This window comes from Oenanthe melanoleuca, chromosome 5, assembly GCF_029582105.1.
Source record: "Oenanthe melanoleuca isolate GR-GAL-2019-014 chromosome 5, OMel1.0, whole genome shotgun sequence".
NCBI classification, from domain to species: Eukaryota; Metazoa; Chordata; class Aves; order Passeriformes; family Muscicapidae; genus Oenanthe; species Oenanthe melanoleuca.
Window position 1 is genome coordinate 7,523,344 of NC_079339.1, and position 22,447 is coordinate 7,545,790.

At 38.9% G+C, this 22,447-nt stretch overlaps 1 protein-coding gene across 1 annotated transcript in view; it reads right to left on the bottom strand.

Moving 5' to 3' along the window:
• SHANK2 (SH3 and multiple ankyrin repeat domains 2) overlaps positions 1-22,447 on the bottom strand; it is a 247,754-nt gene that overhangs the window by 190,688 nt on the left and 34,619 nt on the right. Inside the window, exon 10 of the mRNA XM_056493219.1 lies at positions 8,663-8,713. Coding sequence (XP_056349194.1) covers positions 8,663-8,713 — 51 coding nt within the window. The remainder of the gene's footprint in view (positions 1-8,662; positions 8,714-22,447) is intronic.

Consider the following 22,447-nt stretch of genomic DNA (forward strand, 5'->3'; position numbering starts at 1 on the left):
GAAGAATACACTGTGTATCCAGAGGAAAAAAGTGAATAGGACAGAAAACATAAAACAGGGTGACATCAAATATGCATTTCAGATATTACATTAGGAAGCTTCAGCTGAGAAATGAATTCAAATCACTTGCAATCCCTTTTTGTTTGCTAGAGACCTAAACCAAAGGAAATACCCAGCTCTCAGCTCCACCCATGGACACCACAGAGTTTCACTGGGAACAATCCTGCAGGCATTCCCAGCAGCTCTGGTTTCTGAGGAACCACTGCTATAAACAGAGAGGTGACCACAGTTGCCAAGACACCTTTGTTTCAGTATAGGACAGAAATACAGTCAGAGATTATTCTCATTCTCTGTGTCAAGTTCCCCGGGGGGTCAGGAAAAGCCTAAGGTCATTCCTTGGGTGATGAATGGTGGAGGGTGGTAAAACAGAATATATGGAAATTTAAAAGCTAAGGAAAACTTCCATAGAATCCCCTTGAGTAAATTTTCCATAGAGTTTTAACATATCTTTCCTGGCCAAGAATTTGGCAAGAAATTTAGAGATTACTCACCCTAAGTCCCCCTGGTTAGGACCATGCTTCACTTTATGTTGGGAAGGAACATCAAATGAATTATTAGCAGAAAAGGAAAAGAAATAAATGGGGCTATGGGGCTCACAGGACACATCTGAGATCAAGAAATAAGGTGTAAGTGGAGGTGGGAGGACTGAAAGACAGGAAGAAAATACACCAAAACTCCAGTGGTTCCCAGCAAATCTGGGAGATACAATCTGGAGGAATTTCCAATGGAGCAAATGAAGATGGGTTACTGCTGCCAGATGCTCCGGAGTGCCAGTGCTCCATGACTCAGGGAAGTGCAGGTCAGTAGCTAACAAGGCAGGAGGCAGCGTCACGGTGCTACACGAGGGAGGGAAGTGCAAGCCCTGAAATCTGGCGCAGGGTCTGAACACCAGGCACCGGTTTAAGGATTAATCAAACCATTCAGCAGCCAAAAGCAATGCAGGAAATAGTGAAGATGCAGGAGTAAGCAGTGATTTGCATTTACATAGGAGAGACTATGAAAAGGAAAGGCTCTGAGGATCCAGTAAGTCACAAAGTTCTGACACTGGGATAGGGGCACCTCTTATTCTATGCGTTGTTAAGTACTGAATAAAGGGAAAGACACAGCTGTTTAAATCCTAGGCCCTGCAAAGATGATTTTTTATGTTCTTTTTTTCCTCTGAACTCTTATGGGACTGGAATTTCAGGCAGGAAGTAAAGAAGCATATGATTGATGCAAGCCAGAACTACTCCAGAACCAGAGAAATGGTCCTTTGTAGGACAGCTAGTAGAGACTACAGGAGATTTTCTGATCATTAACTGCCAGGAGTGGACAGCCTCATCTGCAACTACATATTGTTGAGTAGTGTATAATACCAGAAACAAACCACAGATTCTCTCCTTTAACCAACACCTTACTCTACCTTAGTGTGGATTTGGGTTTCAAATCTCACTAACTGAGCCTCCCTGAACAATTTTAACCTTCATCTGTGTTCCTCAAAAGGTGAACTGTCAGGGATTTTGTTGCTATGCACTATTACAGCTGGGAAAACCTTTGTAATTCCAATTGATCTTTCTTATCTCTTCTGCCACTGTCCATTACAGGAAAAAGGAGAGGGGAAAGCAGCTGTCTCCTAACTACAATAATTTTCTTGGCTTTTACACCCTGACATCTCTCAGTAATCTGCATTTTCAGTACATACCCAGAGCAGGAGATGCCTAAAGTGAGGGACAGAACAAACCTCCCAACACAGCACTACTAGTGCCAGGTGAGAAACACATCTTCACTAACAGAGAGCTCTGCAAAGAAAGGACATGCAAACACATACAGGAGAAAAGCAGAGGAGAAAAGAAGCCCCAAGGTCTAGTGACTGTGTTAGCAGTTATGAATAGACCCCATAAGCATTTATCTGCATGCAAAGGTAGTGTAAGGGCAGAAAGTTCAGGAAACTGGCTGGTAGAAGATGACACCATTGCTCCAGAAATGAAGGAAGGACGCTGTGAAGGAGGGCTGAAGTAGTTAAACAGGAATCTAAGGCTGACTATGAGACAAAATTTAGGGAACAGTTTTAATCAACATGAAAATAAATAAGAAAAGGAGATAGGAAATTATAACAAGGCAGCAATTTAATACTGATAGTGATAATCACAGATGGGTATTTCTGAGCAAACAGGCACAGGCACACATCAAGAACAGAAATCACCATTGTGCCCAACAGCAAATGGTCCCTGTCCCAGGTCTGCGGGCTTCAGGAGCTTTTCAAAACACAGCACATTAACTAGCTCTTAACTAGCACAAGGAAGACTTACCTAGCTTGACACTACATGCTAGGAACTCCCAGGAAAATAGGGAGGATCCCAGTAGGGCCGATCACACTACAAGATGACATCCTCAGCTATTCATGCCAAAAGCAGGATGATCTAAAGCAGCAATTTTTGCATTCGGCCATGCAAAGCACACAGCTAGTGGGACTTTCAAGTATGACCACAGCAGAAATTTCTTTGGATAATAAAAACCTCTATGGTCCTCAAGCTAGTATGGGGAATAAAGTGATGAAAGGAATGAGAACAAGTATTATAAAACAACTTTAGGTTTTCTTTCTTTCAAGAACAGAGCAATTTTTTTAGTAAGGCACTTACTCACTACTAATCTACAGGCATTAAAAATTAGTGTCCTTAATAAGATGGGAAAGACATTAAAATATTTAGAAGAGTACAAGTGCTAAGTAATTCATGTAAGTAACAAAAGCACTTTAGTGCTAGAGCAAAATCCAGCAAGCACTGTTGTATGTGTTCCCAGACTAAGGAGCAAAAGGGAGCATGGCTCATGTGTGATTTCTGGATTCACCACTGAAGGAGTTTTCTAAGTCCATTTAATTGAATTCTGAAAGATAAACTTCATAGGCATAAAACCAATTTTAAAAACCCTAAGCATTCTAAAATGTACATTTTTACAGTATTAGGCACCAACTACCTGTACAGATCTGGCATTTCTCTGCCCCTAATCACATGGTGCTTAATTGTAGTCAAAATCATTAGTTTTATTCATTGCTTAGATTCATCATTATATTGCTACACACACAAAACCCCCTGCATTATTTGTACTTGGTGACCTCTCAAAACTTCATCATTCGGCACTCAAAAGGACTGGGATTCTCTCCATATGTATTTAAAAGTAGTTTGACTAAATAAATATGTTTCATTTGCAGAATATTGTAGGAGGAGAAAAAGAGAGAAAGAGAGAGAGAGAAAGAGAGAAAGAGAGAAAGAGAGAAAGAGAGAAAGAGAGAAAGAGAGAAAGAGAGAAAGAGAGAAAGAGAGGGAGAAAGGGAGAAAGGGAGAAAGGGAGAAAGGGAGAAAGGGAGAAAGGGAGAAAGGGAGAAAGGGAGAAAGGGAGAAAGGGAGAAAGGGAGAAAGGGAGAAAGGGAGAAAGAAAAAGAGAACAAGAGAAAGAGAGAGAGAAAGAGAGAGGGAGAAACGGAGAAAGGGAGAAAGAAAGACAGAGAGAAAGAGAGAAAGATAGATTAAATTGCACCTTATGGAAAAATACCCCCTTCTTCATTTTTCTTGAAAATATCCAGATCTACACTAAGAAAAACAAACCTTCCACAAATATATCCTGGAAAAACCAGTGTATTTGCCCACTGTGGTTTGAATATTCTAATTCTGTCCCGTTATATGTCTCTGTGAAAGCCATCATTAGATCATTTTCTGTCCCATAGCAACCACTTTGTTTTCTCAGAAAAATAAGATATTTTCGCCTCCTCAGGCAATACCTTTCTCTGCGTGGTTCCCTAATTGAAGCTGTTTGTAATCCAAAGCTAACATCCCAATTTACACTGGTCTTCTCAGGGATTTATACCTTTGGATGTGGAAAATAAAATGCTAGCCAGAGGCTTTTCTAACTCTATATGTGTGCATGTCTGCAGCAAGGGTGAAAATTCCACATTTTATATAGAAATTTGGGTTTTTAATAACATTTCCTTCTTTAAAATTACAGATTCAAGTCATTAACTTACATCATTAAACAATGATACAGAAGAGAGCAATGGAAAGAAGAAAGAGGTATTGTTTTAACAGTCTAAAGGTGCAATGATAATTTATGTCTGAATTTACTGAGTGATAGGAAAGTAAATAAGCCACCAGAGACTTTCAAGCCACTTGAGAGGATCTTCCTGTAGCTGTCAGAGGCAACAATTTCATGGTAATCCATAAACTTCAGGGCTCCTGGCCACAGCCACTGGTTCTCCAATAAAGGTTCTCAGTTCTTTACCCAGCTCTCTGTGGAGCTTTGTCTTTAAAAGGGTTTTTTAATTATTAAATCACACTAAAGTGACTATACCTATTTTAAATTATTCACTGATGCTGTTTCACTGTGCAAGTCACTGCTGAAACTCCCCACAGGCATTACACAGAAGCAAACACGGAGAGAAACACAGAGTGGAGTAAAAGCCACCACAGCAGTGGCAAAAAACCCCACAGAAGTAGAATTTGTACCACCCTGTGACTTGCTGTGATCACCTGGGAACTTGGGAGTTGTCCTGAACATTGTCTCCATTCAAACATAAAAGGATTACCACAAAAAAATACTTCCAAAAAAATTTATTTTTTTTAATTTGGTAATCTTATTACAACTTTCCATGGCATCAAAATGTTACTGATTTAAAGTTTAAACAATGAGGGGCACTGAAGCATGCAAAAAGTCTCCCAGGGGAAAATTGAAATGAGAGGTGGAAGGCTAAACAGGAGGCAAACACCCTCTGTAGGAATACTCTGTAGGCAAAACTCTGTAGGAATAGAGTAAAAAAGAAAAATAAGATTTAACTGGCTCTTGTACTACTCCAGCTCTTCAGGAAATCATATTTCTCCACCTAAATTCTGAAAAATAAACACTAAGGTTAAAAAGGTAGAAAAAGCCAAGATGAAATGTTTCTATCTCTATTTAGCCAAACTTTTCAAACCAGTGCAGAATGAAGGTTGGTAGGAATCAGTTTGTTCTCATGGTACAAATTTCAAATTTTTTGTCATTAAGCTTTAATGCAAGGCAAAGACATTATCTGAAAAGCATTTCAGTGGTGATGCAACATGATGGGTGCATTGCATAATGTCACAGGATATCAAAATATGTGTCCTGGTGTAACCTCCCTCACTCCTGGGGAGAAGCTTCTGAAAATGCAGGAGGCTCTTCACAGCTTGGAAGCTGTTACTGGAAAGTTGTCACTTGATTTCAATAACTGAGCAGGATTTGTGACTACCCAGCCTCAGTGGGGTCCAAACGCTTCGTTATGAAACTGTGCCTCCATTGGCTTCTGCCAGGCTCATCCTTCTCCTTCCATTTCTTACAGTTCCTAGCTCATGTGCACGGAAAAGAAGAGGACAAAATTCACTTCAGGCAAGTGCTGCGCTCCTTGCTTTGCTGGCTGACTCCAAATGGCATGAATTAAACTGAGCCCCCCAGGAGGGTCTCACAATCCATCAGTCAAGGATGCCTGGGACACAGTTCACTCACTGTGTGCACTCACACAGGGAGGGCTGATCTAAGAGCTTGCTGGGCTCAGGGAGCTGCTAAACCACCAGCTAAGTCAAACCTAGATCAGCTCAAAGCTGGCAAACAAATATAAATTAGTGGAAGCAGGACAAGCAGTTTTGCAGATTGGATTTCTAATCTGTTTTGAGTTTTTCATTTTCAATATTTTGTATTAATTTCTCTGTATATTCATTCTTTTAAGAATTTGATCAGTTCTCAATGTCTTTTTTAATAGATGAAAGGTAATGCCACATACTGTGCGTTTATGAACAATTTATCAGCTAAAGATGGAGCAGAATTAGGAACCCCTGAGATTTTAATTCCTTGTTAAGTAATTGTCATGGCAGCTTCTGACAAGAACAGAAAAATGTCATAAAACTAAGCAGAGTTAAGCAGTCCTCAAGATAATTTCCAGCTTCTAATAAAACCAGAGCAGGTACACCTATACATTCTTTTATAAAGCCTGTAACCATGGTAGGAAAAGTAGCACGATTTGATTCTGACAACCTGTAATTCCTTGTTATGCCACAGTTTGAATAAAAATTTTAAAGTATCTCCAAGGCCACGGCATTATAACTTTAAACCAAGAAACACAAAACCTAATCAAACAGCATTGAAAACTTCCTTCATCTTAACTGGGGCTCGGGGGCAAGGATTCAAACCTTCCTGTTACAGCACACCACCACTTTGGCTGAAATAACATTAAATGCATTGAAAAGACATCGGGGAAGACTGAAGAAGGAAGTTCTAAGGGGAACTACGAGCACACAATGGCAGGAGATTGGGGATTGACCACCAGGTCTCCAGAATGGAGAACAGCTTCCCACCTTGGGCAAAGAGCAGAGGACACTACACAGGAATTCAGAGCATTGACAAACTGAAATATTTTCATTAAAACGCTGAGTTCACTGAACTCTTCTTCCAGACTGCCCTCATCTTCTCCAAAATCAAGAAAGATGCTATTTGAAATATCTAAACAGCTCTGAGTGGTTCAAGGCTACAGAGGCAAATTAAAAGCTGTCAGCCCTATCAGTACTGGAGTTCCCAGGCATTGTCACTCTTCATTAATGCCAGTCCAAAGGAATCTACACCCTGACAATTTCCTATAGCAACGTAGAACTACACACTGAGAAATTATTTCTTTCTTTCAGGCATAACAGTGACAAGAGATAATTCCCTTTTTTTCTAACTGAATGTCTCTCCCCAGTTTAAGTGGCTGATCTAGAAACAATAGAGAAGCAAATTAAACTACCATGCACAAGTTATCCCATATGATTTATTCCTCTAAAATATACTGTTCAAGCATCGAGGAAAATCTGAATCATGTCTTACACTCATGATGGAAAACACACTGGCTAGTCCATCTCTGTTAATTTTAAAACTTTATTTGGGTTTTAAGAGAACTTTGAGTGGGGTTTTTGATGCTCCAACATGCATTTAAATTCTGGAAATAATTCTTTTGATCCAGAATCAAACATTCAGTTCCACTCACTTCTGAAACTCAGATCCACAAAGTGATAAAGTAGATTTAAAGTGTCAGAAGAGCAAATACCTCTAAAACAATACAAAGTGTGTTTAACATTCCCTTTATGCTTTTGTTAATACCCAGCATGCTGAAAAATCTCAGATTTCCTGTTATTTTCTAAAGAATTGGAAGGATTTTCTTTCAAGTTTTGATAATTTAATTACCCTAAAATGGCTCCTGTCACTCACTGCAGTGAAAAATGGATATGCACATTCCCAGATGTCTGGACACATGTCCATGGAAAAGTGGGTTTTCTGTAGGCATACCACAGGAACTCTTTATGCAAGCTTTCCTCTTGATAAACATTTTACAGGAATAAATTTGAGCCTGTATATTCTACAGCCATCTTCCCTGGAATTCTGCATGGTTCATGCAGACACCTTGCAAAAGCCAGAGCAGCATCAAGACCATTGGCTCAATTAAATTCCAATGCTGGGATAATCAAAACAATATCAATGCCCAAATCCTGTTGTCTTTGAGGAAAAAATAAGAAGGGTTTTTTTAGTAACTTTTTTTAAAATCCAGGCTAGAGTGTTCATTGAAATTTGGAGTCATTGCAAACCACATTAAAACATCAATACACTAAAACAAAGTAAAATAAATCTGTATATTAAGCAAAAATTATTTCCATTAAAAGACCCTGGGGAAAAAAAAAAACTATCTGCATTCATGGAAGTAAAACATTCCCTTTTTTATACAGAAGTATTCCAACCACAGCTGTCCTTTTTCTGCTGCACATTAACTGATTCCCCCATATAAAAAGAAAGATAAGACTACATGGAGCAGCCTAACTGCACACAGAATCCTTGCTGAAGTGTCATCTGCAAGAAAACTGGAAGATGAGGTGTCCAACTGCATTATTTTTCCTTGACAATCTAAATATTTAGGTACTCCTCGCAGTAACACCATTTTTAAAATAAGAGAGTGCTTACTTTCAAACATTTCAAGAAGTCACAACACCTTTGGCACAGGGACTGGGGTCATGCAGCATTTAATCACTTCTTGAGATAAATTATTTTGCATATATTGGTGCAGTATAAAACATTTTAAGAAGATTATTCTATTAATCACAGTGAATATACTTAACCCACATTATTCCATCCACCTTGTCGAGGTTCTCAGGGCCAAATCTGGAGTTTGGAGTCATTCTGAGCTCAAAGTTTTTAATAGAATCATAGAATGGCTTGGGTTGGAAGAAATATTCAAGATCATCTTATTCCATGCCCCTGCCAATGGGCAGGGACACCTTCAACAAGACCAGGTTGCTCCAAGCCCTCTCCAACCTGGCCTGGAACACTTGCAGGGATGGGGCAGCCACAGCTCTGGGCAACCTGTGCCAGGGCCTCCCCAACCCACAGGGAAGAATTTCTTCCTAGAAATCCTCTTTACTTACCACCAAGTTTAGCTCAAGTCAACAAAATATGGGTTTGTGAGGCCTTTCCTTTTGGGAAAGCTGTGCTCCTGAAGTATTCCATGTTTCATTGATTTTCCTTTACCAGGAACAAGAGCACCAAAATCAGACCTTTCTACTACTGCCCCCAAACAGAGCAATGACTGTGGTTGAACCCTTACCTGACAGCAACGGATTCCAGGGACTTCTACTTGGATATAGGAAGCTGGATCCTTTAAGAAGGGCAAAGGAATGAAGGCAACATCAAAAATAAGTTAGGTGTCAGAATTCCATGTTAAGGGGAGAATTTGAAAGCAGAAACCCATAAAAAGCAAAGCTCTTCTGATGGCATGATTTGAAAATGGAAAAGCGGACGGAACAAACATTTAGAGGAGATGAGGAAGAAACTTTGCTTCCTCTTAGTTCCTCCTGCTCTGCTGTCCCTGTCACTCTGAGCATGAAATGAGGAAATGATAATGAGGGACTGGAAAATCAAGAAGAGGATTAAATGGGATTAAGGCTGGCACAAGAAGGTGGCACAGGACTTGGAAGCCTGGAATAACTTAGTGATACAGCTGGAGCAAAGAAATGCTGCTTTGGTTGACAAATGTGCAGGCCAGAGACCAACATCTGCAGTGGGGGACAAGACACCACCACCCCCTGCACTGGAAGTGCAGCAGCACCGGCACAAAAAAAGCTCACAAAGCACATGCTGGAATTATTTCAAACTTAAATCACAACCTCAACATGATTTCCTTCTGTTTCCTTTCTTTATTCTTTGGTTGGGTTTTGAGAATTCGTATTTTACAACCAGAAACCAGCCCGAGTATTTTCTCTGCAATTTTCAGCACCAAATACCATAAGAAGTTCACAAAATACATGTTTGGACTGGTTTTAAATATTTATTGTATTCTGTTATTGTAGCTATTAATCTGTATCTTCTTTTTAAGCAGCTGCACAATTCAGTGCCTTGTTTAATACACAGCCCTTACAGTTTTACAAGTCTTCAATTTTTTATCTTATAAAACATCAGGCGATGCTGAGTTTGAAAGCATTATTTACATTATACCTTGCTACAGTTCATGTCTGGATGTCTGTAATTCCCAGGAATATTGTTACAGTTGGGGAGTTTGGAAGAGTTCTGGTTTAGAAGACTGTTTTCTTCAGTGGCATGATTCCATATTTTAGGAAGCTCTTTTTAACCACACTCCCACAGGACTCTCATATTGAACACCATTACCTAAAGTACTTATTATGTTTAAAGCAGCCCTGGAAAGTTTCACATTTCAGTATTCCAATTAAGTATTTTGTTTAGAATGGCCCATAAGTTTCAGAGTTTTGATATTTTAGGGATCCAATTATGGTCTTAAATAAATTCCCTATAAATACAAGACTAACCATGAGCAAACAAGACAACCGTTATGCTTTAATTTTCCAGAAAACTGGAGAATCAAAGGGTATCTCTTCAATAAGCTGAAAAATAAGAAATAGTTGCATAATCCAGGACTGAAACAAGTGTTCAGTAAGATACTTAAATGCCCCTTAATAAATTAACAAAGGAAAAAACTGAAGAGGTTTTTCTAATAAGTGGATCATGGTGGGTTGAAGTGTTATTTCAATTATTACAGCATTTAATGTGTTTAGCTCTACCTGTTACCACATGTTACTCACAAAAATTGCCTCTATATGTGCCCTAAGCCGCTAGAGCAGGAAAGGATACTCCAGATTATCCCTCTGGGACATATTAAAGAGCAAGAAGGAGGAGTGAGAAGGAATGAGTTCTGAACTGACAGGAGTAAAAGAGAAATAAATTAAAATAAACCGTTCCTGATAGTTTCCAGGAAGCTCAAGCAGCAGGTACAACAATGTGGCATTGAAATCTTGAGGGGGAGTCCCAAGGAAAATAAGCTTGTGCTGGAAAATTGGCAACTGGCTTTTTCATTCAAATAAAAGGTAGTCAAGGGAAAAGAAGAGAAAAAGCAAACATTGCCAATATTTTGGCACTTGTAGGAGTTCTCCTAAAAAAGCATATCTAGGTTTTCTCCAGCTTTAACCTGAGAAAGAAATGCACATTAATGCTGCAAAGGAGCTGACACTTTTAATCTGCCCACTCAGCCAAGGAACATCCACATATATACCCTCATGCATTATTCACCAAGAAAATTGAAATAATCTACCCGTGGTTAAGCAGCTCGGAAGCAAATGCAAATCAAGGGAAAGCAGTTGAGAACGAGGATCATTCACAATTCCTGACACTCCTCCACAAGACTGGAGCCTCCCGTGGGAGCAGCCAAATCATTACAGCCCCCATCCCGGCGGCTGTGCCTGGGAATTGGCCTCTTTCTGTCCTGGTGGCACAAGCACTGACCTGTGGCCATGCCTGGAAAAGGAACTTGCTCAGTTTTTATTCAAGTAGATTCTCAGTCCTTGTCAATTAAGGTGTGCTTGGGCACACTACCTGAGAAAGTCTGTATTATTATTATTATTATCATCATTCTAGCACCGGCTACAATCCTCTTCATTCTTTATCTGACTTGTGAAACTTTGGTCATGCAAAATAAAGTTATATACAAAATCTCCAGCAAGGGAAGAAGTTATTGTTGTCACCACCTTCATTTTCAGTACCGAGATTTAATGGGAAATATCTTAGGCCATTATTTACAGCAATTGTTTTATTGTCTTTAGGAATATACATGAAGATCAGAAAGAATAAATTAACTTTTTGCCTCCATCCCAGTCAGCTGTTTTGAAGTTATCCACCACTACTTACAGACTAATGTGAACAGGAAAGGGATGCATAATTCTTGCAAGCTTATACAAATCAATCTGCATAAATTCTCCATGAAATCTACATAAATCTTATATCATTAGGTATTTCCATATGCCTGAATTTATTTTCATAAAGGTGGTTGTAAACACTCAGGAGGTTGTCTGCTCCATGCATTAATGTTTTCTTAATCAGAATTTAATAGTTTAACCCCTCTGGTTTTTAGGAAAATCACTGCAGTTTTGTTTGTGTTTCATTTTTCCCCACAGATTTCCCACAGGAAAGAAGTTTTCAATTCAATGGAATTTGATGGAATTGGCTATTCTAGACCTGATTTCATGAAATTATGAAATTACAAAATGACAGAAGCAGAAAACATTCCTATCATAACCATAAAACTATGAAGTGTAAAATAATGAATAAAAAACGTAAAATAGGCCTCACCCCAGGTAACAAAAAAATCCATTAGAATTATACATTTTGCAGTCCTTTCAGAAATATATTTGACAATCAGAAAGCCTAAAAAAAAAATCCCAAATTTCAACATTCTAGGTACAATGAAAAAAAAAAGTATTCCTACATGCAGAATTTATGATGAAAAATTGCTTCAGCAAGAATTTGGTGAGTTCAATTGTATTTCCCTTCACAGACTTTCAGTTAAATTCCCTGGGTTGTAGTGATTCTGCAGCAACAGACACCACTCAGCCAAGGGACACAGGAGCCCAGGACAGAGAGAACAGGGCTGGGTCGTTCTTTATGGAACGTAACCAAGACATTTTTAATGTTCATATAATCCAGACCAAAACTACCATGGGGACTTCTGGAAGATTTCCACAGAACTCTCCACTTTTGCCCAGGAAGCCAAGCACATCCCCACAGAGTGTTATCTCTAGTTTGGTCACTCAGAGGTGATGCTTTCACTATAGAGTTATAATGAATATTCCACAGACTGGAGGTATTTCCTTGCCAAAAATTACCTCTAAATTCCAGATCAACTGAAAGCTAAAAAAATACCTTGCAATAAGCTATTTATGTCACTTGCACATTGTAAACACATCCTTAAAATTAAACTGATTATTCATTTAAGTTGAATAATTAAAAATCTCCTCTACTTCAATTACTGACACAGGATACAAAGCAGTGGCATCCCAGAAATAAAGGAGATGAAATATGTAATTTTGCAAATACTTGAGAACTCTCTTCACATTTAAACTAAAATGACTTTATCCTGAATTTTATGCAGTAAAAGAGAAAAACCTGAGTATCAGTAGACAGACATCTGACTTCAATTTCAAGCTTCATGTGAATCAGTGCTAATTACACTGATTTTTATCAACATGTCTGCAGGGAAAACAACACAAAAAGGTAGCCCTAACGGCTTTTTTATATATACATGTAAATCTTGACACTGTGTTGAAAAATCCATTTTATGTAATTAAAAGATATTCAGCTTTGCAGAAAATATTATTTATCCAATGAGAAAAGACTGATCTGGATTTGATCACTGTAAAAGCTACCCATTCCGATCTTGCCACATCAGGAGCAACTCTAAAATGTTGTTTAACACCATACCAAAGCTATTTGAAAAGGACATCCAGCAGAGATGACCTAGCATTCTCAAAGTCAAATTTTAGGAGTATTGACCAAAAAAAACTAAACGACTTGCTAGAATTCTAAGACTTTTTTACTATGGTATGATACTTGCCTGACTTCCCTTATTGCCTGGGAGGAATTCAACCAGAATGGGGAATTTAATCCTCCACATTAATATATTAATTAATATATGAATTAATATATGAATTAATATATTAATTCATATATTAATATATTTTAGTGGCTCATTGTATTCCTATTTCTTCCTAGTTCCTTCAAAGCTTAATGGACTTAGGCATGATTATTAAAATGATGCAAATAAAAAAAAATAATAATTGAAGTATTTAAAAAAAAAAAAAAAAGTGGAGATGCAGTAAAGGATAATCTAAAATTGGAGCCCGTTTTGTTGGGGATGGGAGCAAAGTGTCTGAGCCATATGCTAGTGTAACACAGGCAAACTGGATATAAACCTTATGTCATTGCAACTTGCTCCTTCAGAAAGCAGCTATGGCAGAAATAACCCTCAAATTTTACATTTTGATTTACGTGCAGCTCCAGATCAGCACCAACATTTGGATATCAGAAGTCCATTAGAGTTCATCTTTCTGGGTCAAGAACATGCTGTTACCAAATAATAAATATAAATAAATAAATGGGTTTTAAACAACTCCTTACACCCAGCTTACTCCCTTTTTTGTCACTTGGGCAGAAGACCAGAATAGAATCAGATTTTTCAAATCTGCACAGTTGTCTTTCAGATGGTATAGGACACAGTCCAGCAGCTGCCAAGTAAAAAAAAAAAAAAAAAAAAAAAAGGAAAGATTTTTGTGTTTTTTCTTCTCTAACAGGAAACCCAAACACACCCTAAGATAAGGCCCTAGCCTAAATCCGCAATAATTTCAGTGGTTTTTATCCAGATTTACACTTCTTTAATGCAGAACTCGACTTGCCACTTGCATAACAGAGTTCAGACACCAGGAAAACTCCTCCTCTCATTTGAACTTTCTCCCTCCTCAGCCAGCACAGAACAAACTGCAACTGGTGATTTGGACACAGCCATGGGTGGACAAAAACACAAACTGTATTTGGATAATCCCACAGTGAGGGTTTTTTCAGAAATAAGAAAAAGTAAAACAATAAACAAATCTCAAATTCTGTTAAGTCTACCATCTGACGAAAAAGTCTTCCCAAGCACTCTTCCCTCCAAATCTCTGGACACGCCAAAAATTATGTTTAATTGCATAAAATTTCTGCCAGTACACAACTTTGAAATGTACTTTCTAAGATAAGAGCCTGGACTCCACAGAAGGATGAGAAGTGGTGTTAGTCCACAGGGATTTTGACTCAATTAGATGTTCTCTTACTTAAAAGAAAAATCTCACTAAAAAATCCTGCAGTGCAAGGCATGTAGAGAGAAAATTCCACCAGCTTTGGAGGTACAGTGGCTTCAAGCTTCAGTTCTCGTCAGGAAAGATGATGAAAGGGAAAACCTTCTCCATCCCACCAGCATGAGAAAATTTCTGTCCTCCCACTATGCACAGCTCAAGCAGCAATGAAACCCCCTCCCACACACACACAAAGGTGACAAAAAGGAAAACAAGGTCCTACGTTAAAAACCTAAAGCATGTCTTATATTAACAATCTAGCTAATGAAATTGCCTTCATTTAGTTGAAATAAACAATATCAGATTAGTTCCTGTTTTGTTTTTTTTTGTTGTTGTTTGTTTGTTTGTTTGTTTTTGGTTGGTTGGTTGGTTTTTTTGTCTCTCAGTTAACTTCACACATAAGAATGTTCCTCTGTTGCTTATGATGTCTGAATAAACATTGCTATGCTAATGGATCAAAAGATCAAAAGTACTCTGTCCTAAGTACAGAGTGGAAAGGAATAAAAGTCACCAGACTCTTGGGATCACTTTTAACTACTTCTACTTTCTAAACTCCAATGTCAATGTCACAGACCTTGCAAAATGCGGAAGCTCCTGGATCCAGTCAAAGAAGTATTTGCAAAAGAGAAAGAGTTTTAGCTTTGGATCAGTCAAGCTCTGAAAAGGTGGCAAAGACCTATCCTGCACAGAGCTGGAATTCAGGCTTACTCTCTTTTACGATGAGGGAATTATTTTCCTTATCCCAATTATCTTACAGTTTTGTACAGAATTGTTTGAGGGAAGCAAAAATTAATATATGCAGAAATCATTGCAGCTTCCTCAGGCACAAGAAAGGGGTGTATCTTAGAGGGGAACAAAAGCTGAATAACCCAGCAAAGAGCTAGGAGAGCACAGAGGTACAACACAGAACAGAGCTGGCACTGACAGAAGAGAAAGGAAAATGAGGAAAAATTACAAAAAAAGAAAGAAACAAGAAAGAAAACACAATTAAATGGCAAAGTGATCCAAAATAGGCAAGATGCAACCAGCTGAAAAAAAATGATAATATCTTTATTTGGGGTGAAATTAGTAGTTAGATAAATTCAATCCAGGGTTTGAGTGCAAGGTGCTGAATAAAAGGCTCAGGATGTGACAGCTGCTGGGGCAGACCAGTGACCTCATTCCAAGCATTCCTCAAGCCACATTGATGCTGTCAGGCTACACTAATAACCTCCCTGTTGCAAAGCGTTCAGAATTAAACACGATCCAAAATGCAGCTCAGGGGTCCCAGTCTGTGGCCTCCCAGGTGCTGCCTCTGAGCGCATGTAAAAAACTTCTAGTACTGCCCTCAAATTTTTTTTTTTGTCCCAGCTCAAAGAACTTTTTCTTGTCTTTTTGCTACACTGTAGGTCATTGCAAGTGGTTCTTCGCTCGCTTTTTGGTTTTCCACCCCAGGAAAATCAACTGTGCCATGAAGCAGGACCCCAGTGCTTAGCCCTGCAGCCAGGTCAGTGCCAGAGTCCCTGGGTGGGCCACGAAGGACCAGAACATTGCCATTCCTCCCTCCAAGATCCCTACCTCCTGCTCATTTTTAAGATAGGGGATCACAAGGTTGAAGCATAACCGCTTTGAGTAGACTGGGGAGAAAGAGGCATCAGGCTCCTCAGCATCTCACATTCTTCAGGTAACTGCTTAATACTGAGTGCTAAATAAAATTGCCCTGGAACACCTGTGGATAAGGGGGGACATTTCTGTGCCACCAGTACTTGAGAAATCTTTATTCAAAGGCATTTTTCATGGAATTATCTGGAAATTGACTGCTGAAATACAGCTAACAAAATGGACCATTCCACTTGTATCTGTTTTTATATGCATCATTTCCTGCCTTTAATTTTAATTCCATGCCCCCTAAGAAATGCAATCTCACAAACAGATCTTCCCCTTTATTTTCTTGTAATAATATCATAGCAGTTTTCACAGCTATTTACAATCTCTTCTTTCCCTTCACAGCTTTTCCAAGCCATTGAATGAAGAATTATGTAAAAATAGGCCACAAAAAACCAGACACACTTGATCTGCACAGCAAAAATAGAGCTCTTTAGCACCTGGCATTCTCAAGAGTGGTAATGAAGCTGGTAAGATAAGCCAGGCTTTGACCCAAAATAAAAAGCTTAGCCCTCATAAGAAGCATAAATCTCAACTAACACAAAAATTCTGTCTTTTGGTTTCTTGCAAGGTATGACCCCAGACATCTGGACAAGCAGAGGGCCTGGGCTTCCCATAGGTGGGAAATGCAGGAAGAAGCACACATGAAAACATTAGTTTTAGCCTGTCAGAATTTCTGGGGGTAAATTACAAATCTACCCTGGTGCCTGCAATCCCAGGAGTGCTCATGGCTAAGGGGGAAGCCAAAAGAAAGGAAAAGGACTCAAAGGACAAACCAGCAAGCCTGCACTTGGGAGGTTTTTTCAGGAGCAACAAATAAATTCTTCAGGATAAATAACCGATCTGTGTTGAATTACAGATTTGATGAGACACATTTAAAACTGAAAATCCATCACAGAATTTATGTTACATTTTCTACCTCAGATGTTCCAAACAGATATAAGAGGTTGTTTCCCAAGATGAAAATGCTACAATGTGAAAGATTATGCATAGAGAATGGAAGTTTATCAAGTAATGGGGTTTTTGGTAAGAGAACACATAGGAGGAGGAACAAAATCTGGACTTCAGCAGAAATACATAACAGAAACCAGAGATACCTCCACATATACACAGATAATACAATCTTAACATTGTAAATCTTCAATTCAAGAAATCTTTCGTTGTTTTCATTCATCAGAGATTTCACCCAATTAGAGCCACTTGTTTGATAATATTTACTCTGCAACTTTTTCTGAATCAAGGTGGCATCATAATTCTTTTATGAACAACTCTGAACAATTACTTTAGCAACACTGCCTAGAAAATGGAAGGGAAAACAAGCTTTTGGCTTCAAAATCTGAAATTCAAGATGCATAGAATGGAAAGGTAAAAAAAAAAAAAAACAAAGCAGAAAGGAGATTTGCTAAGGAAACAATCTTGTTGGACACCATGAGGTCGCTCAGACCATGCAGGGCATCCAGCAATACAAAACTGGAGAAATAAAAATCTCTGAACACCAGCTCATTAAAAGGGAGAGGGAATGACAGAAAAGGTTCAAGTAGCATCATTAGGTGTGGATTCCCTGGAATCTCTGTCCAACATCCTAAGGAGACGTGATTTACATACTCAAAGTGTTTACTCTGAAAATGTCTTTCAGTGTGACAAGACCTTGACTGCAAAAGCTGCAGTTTACCCTGAACTCCATGGGAAAGACTCAGAGCCAGCCCAGGAGATTGAGATATAAATGGAGTGACAGCACTAGCGTGAAATATTGTAAGCAGTGTGAAATACAGTGTGAAATATTACACTCATTACAAAGCTCTGCACTCCAAAGCCTGTCCCTTTATCAAGCCTCATCTATAATTTGGCAACAAACAGGCTATCTGGGATGATACTATTTCCTTTTAAAGAGGCTGAATATTACCAGATCAATTTTCACAAAGTTCTGACAGTAGTACCTTGTTATTAAAATCAGAGTATTCACAAGGCATTAAAATGAATTTCTTCAGTGAAGCTTCACTTCATAAATTGTCAAACCATTGTATATTGAACAGAAAACATAACTCCATTTCTATAAATAATGGCATTTGACTGAAAACTGCTATGTTGAGCTGTTAAAAATTATGTCAATATAAGTTCAGCATAATAGAAAGAGGAGTTGCAAGTAAGGGAGTCAATGTAATGTAATGTAAATAAATGTAAACAGAGATTAGCAGTTATATAGTCCAATATTAGCAATTGAATAGTTCAACTTAACCCTTTTCAAGTTTATTTGAACCAATCTAAAAGTGAGATAGTAACCTTGAAATCATGAAAATATTTAGTTTTATATTCATAGGAAGTTTTTATAAAAATACAAATATTTGTTTCATACAATTGGAAAATTAATAAAGTTACATCTGTATTTGGAAGGCTTTCCTCATCCAGATCCAATTATTCCATGCATGTTTCTCCCTTCCCGAAATGGGAGTTATATTGAACCTAATTCTTTTCCATAAAGCAATGATGGCAAACAAAAATCCACATACTCACAAGCTACGAACCCAATCCTGTGCCATCAGTCTTAACTTCGTGGTCTAGTTTTAGCCTAATTACAGAAAGAAAATTATTAGGTGCATAAAGAGATTTGTGATGAAGTGCTCAGTGTAAGGACATACATTACACTCAGAGTTTCATGGGGTTTTGTTTTTCCTTCTCTTCCTTTTTTCCTTTTGGGCTTTTTGGTTTTTTTGGGCAGGAGGCTGGAGAGAGATTTGATGGTTTTTTGGTGAGGGGTTTGTTTGCTAGGTTTTTTTTAATTAATCTCTGCATTTACTTTGGGAAACACAGGAATTTTCTTCAGAAATAATTCCTGACTATTTTTAACAATCTCTATTTCACCTTTTTTTTTTTTTTTTTTTTTTCTTTTTTACATCTAGCATTTATTTCATGTGTTTTCATCTCTTTTTCCTGTGTTCTCACCATTGTAAATGGAGGGAATAAAGAGCCCTGAGAGCCTGCACACATCTCTTTCCCCACTTGTCCTACCTCTATTTTTGACCTGGCTCCACTGCTTTGCTGTTAGAAATCCCGCGTGGCATTTGACACAGACTTAGAGAGCTCTTGAGGCTCATGTGGAAAAAATGATTTAAAGAAAACACATTAACTTTTGAGGAATACCAGAACTCTCTGGAAGGCTCTTCAAACAGCTTTCCTTCCGTAGCATCCTTTACTGGGCAGCCTGGTATCTCAGATCAGCATTGACACATCCCTTATCTCAGCAATCGTTGGTCTCCTAATATCCTAATATTGGTGTGGCCATCCAAGCCCTCCTGTTTTGTCACACTGAGACCTAGATATATAGATAGATCTAGATTAGATATAGATACGGATATAATATCATGATTGAAATGTACAGGTCACATCCTTTCAGTGGGCACAGCCTCTTAAAAAAGTCACAATTACAGCAAATTTAGGGATACCAATTTCAGTGGAGCCTGAGACAAGCTAGCAGAGGGTGCCTCAGATAATGCTGATCAAACTGCAGTAGAAATAAACCCCACGTGATGGTTTCCTATATCTGATTTAAGCCTCAGAGTTTTTCCTCTCCAATATTTCAGCTCTTAGTTGCTCAGGACGGAAAATGTGGCACTGACACAGCACAGTTGAGGAGTCTCAGCCACATTCAGGGTCCAGTTGCTGCAGGCAGAGTGATTTAAGAAACAATATATGCCTGTTCAAAGAAGGGGTGATCAACTCCAGAACAACTAAAACAAAAGGATCCAGCCCCATTAGACCACATGACCAGGACACAGTTTTCCAAATCCCATTTAGAGTATTGCAGGTCTTTCCAGGTTTTTCCTGGTTCTAATCCAGTTCAAACAGGAGTTAGTTAATATAAAAGCTGTAATCTGCACTGTGAGAAGGTCAGACAGCATGATCACATAAACCTCTTCCAGTTTTGTGACCTATGACCTATAAAATCGAATCAGAAGTGACTGAAAAAATATCAGGCCATAGATAAACTCAAAAGTACTATTTTCTTTTTACACCCCCTCAGCATAATTCCAGTAAGTTAAAGACATCCTGGTGTAGGACGATCCTGATGTAGAATCAGGCACCAGACTGAATCAGAAAGCAGATTCCTGAGGGATGGGTCATCTGCTGATCATTTCCAGTGACTTCAAGGGGAGCTACAGGAGTCAGAAGGATCCAGCTACCACTGAACAACACTAGGAGTTTCACCCACAGGGAGTAACTGAAAATCATGATTGGAAGCTCCAGCCTGCCTGAAATATTTGTTCTGAATTGCAGGGTTTGGGGCACTTGCACTGCTGTCTGCTCTCAACTTGACCCTTGGCCTGTATAGTGAGATCAATGGCATTACCGTTTTACGGAATCCACCGGAATTTGGAGGGCAACACAATCCACTGAATTACTTTTTGTAAAGCAAGACATTAACCTTATTCATTTGATAACCTGTTTGATAAACAAGAGCATATTCCATTTTTGTCCCCGTCAGAGCCACTTTCCCTGGCATCCTCAAATCACTTTTTCTACTTGGCTTTTATGGCTTTATTTCTTTTTTTAATTCCGTCACTTGCATTAGCTCTATACATGACCTCTGACTTTTACTTCCCAGTACAGTCCCTCAGTGGGGTCAAGACAGGGAAAACTATTTTTAAAAAAACCAAAGGCAAAAAACCCACTACTAGCGAAAGGATTGTGTCTTAGAGCAACCAAAACTCTTGAAGGCTTTGGGAAAGGTTTCTGACCTGACTCTGACGAAACAGCTCCAATGACAGGAATGTTGCCAAAAACAGCACAGTTGCAACTGCTGGATACAATGATCCCAACCTGGAAGGTGCAGAGAAGGGGAGAGACATTTCTGCTGATGAGGAGCCAATGGACCGGCAGCTGGTTGGAAGTCAGATTTGGGGGAGGCACTCCTGGAAATGCTTCCAGCCATTTGGATCTGGGCATCAAGAGTGGGGCAAGGCTCAAACACAGAGCAATTCCTCCCCTTCCTTCCCCCTGCACCTTCCCAGGCATCTCCAGGGGATGTGCCAGCATGACCTGCAGCCACTGCTCAGCCCAGAGTTCTGCCTGAGACCAAAACTAGCTCAAGGGCACTGGAAGCAGCCTGGGATCCCTCCAGTGGGTTATTTTTAGCTCAAGCACCAGGCTCTTCTGGTTCAGTCTGTAAAATAAACTCTGGGAGGAGTAGTTGTGGCAGGCATTGCCTACCTGGCAGGAGGTAAGGACACGCTGCAGGCTGGTTTCCAAAAGCAGGCCAGAGCATTCTGCAGTCAGCTGTACTTACAGCAGGACTTACACATAGCACCAGCTCTCTCCTCACCTTGCTGTGAGGAGAATTTCAAGTAAGCCTCAGAAATGGCTACACATCACAGAATTTGCATGCCTCAGCCTGCAGTCCTTGTTATACGCACAGAATACACCCAAGTTCAAAGGTCAAGAGCAGCCAGCTTCTGAAAATGAAATTTAAACCTTGAAATAAAGCAAATTACTGTACAATTTTGCACCAATGCACACACTGAAGTAACCAACTTGTGATCAAAGGGAAAAGGAAAACCATGGTAAGTTTTTCAAGCTCTGCCCTACATTTCAGTATGTAATTACATTAACACACAATTCCCAGTTTTCCAATTTGTTTGCTGACACACAGCAAGACTGAGCACAGGAAATTCTATTTCTTGCAACCATTAAGAGGAAAACAGAGAAATAATAGCAACAGATTTATTTCATACTGACCAGAATTTGTTTGCTTGTAACCCAGCCTAAACATCATTAATGCAAAAGGGTCTTTTTCTATGGACATGAGAAATAATTACTTGTTTGGCACAGATATTTGAAAGAAATTGCCAAAGGAACACAGGATTATGATATCCTACCACACAATACGCATTTAAAAAATGGGAAATTCACATCTCAGTGGTTTTGCCATCCAGATTACACAGACGTCATCCTTTCCCCACGTTAAATGCTCACTAACATTTGAAACAGGTAATGTTACTCACAAATGGCAGCTGCACAGGGCTACAATAGATGATTCTGTCCCTTTTGCTTCTATTAAATAACAAGTGATAAAAATAGAACAAATCACTGCACACTGCCGACAGTTTTGTAGATTTTCCTTTTGCTTTGCTGCCTTTTCCTCTTTTTGCTGTTATCTGTCTCAATCTGCTTTCACCTAGCTTGAGGAGTATTCTCCAGGCATTTGATTGATGAAAATCAAAATTACTGAACCATTCCCCAAACCCAAATAAATAAGTAAACAAACAAAATATTCCTTGGGCTGGCCAGCATTTAATAGCAGCACTCGCAGCTGAAAAACCAAGATTGCTGACCTCAATCACTCTCATCTAATTAAAGAAAATGAGTAAGAAAAGCAATTCTACCAAAAACCAGATAATATCCTTGTGTTCTGAAATACCTGTTCTGCTTATTCTACAATAAAATACACGTTCCTTATGTTTACAGTCACAATGCCAGTTTAAAAACCCCACATTTTTACTCATACCCGAAAAATGTTTAATTTCAAAGCAATTTCTATCTGTGGAATACATCTACAGACTCTATTAGCAGATTTTCAAAATTAT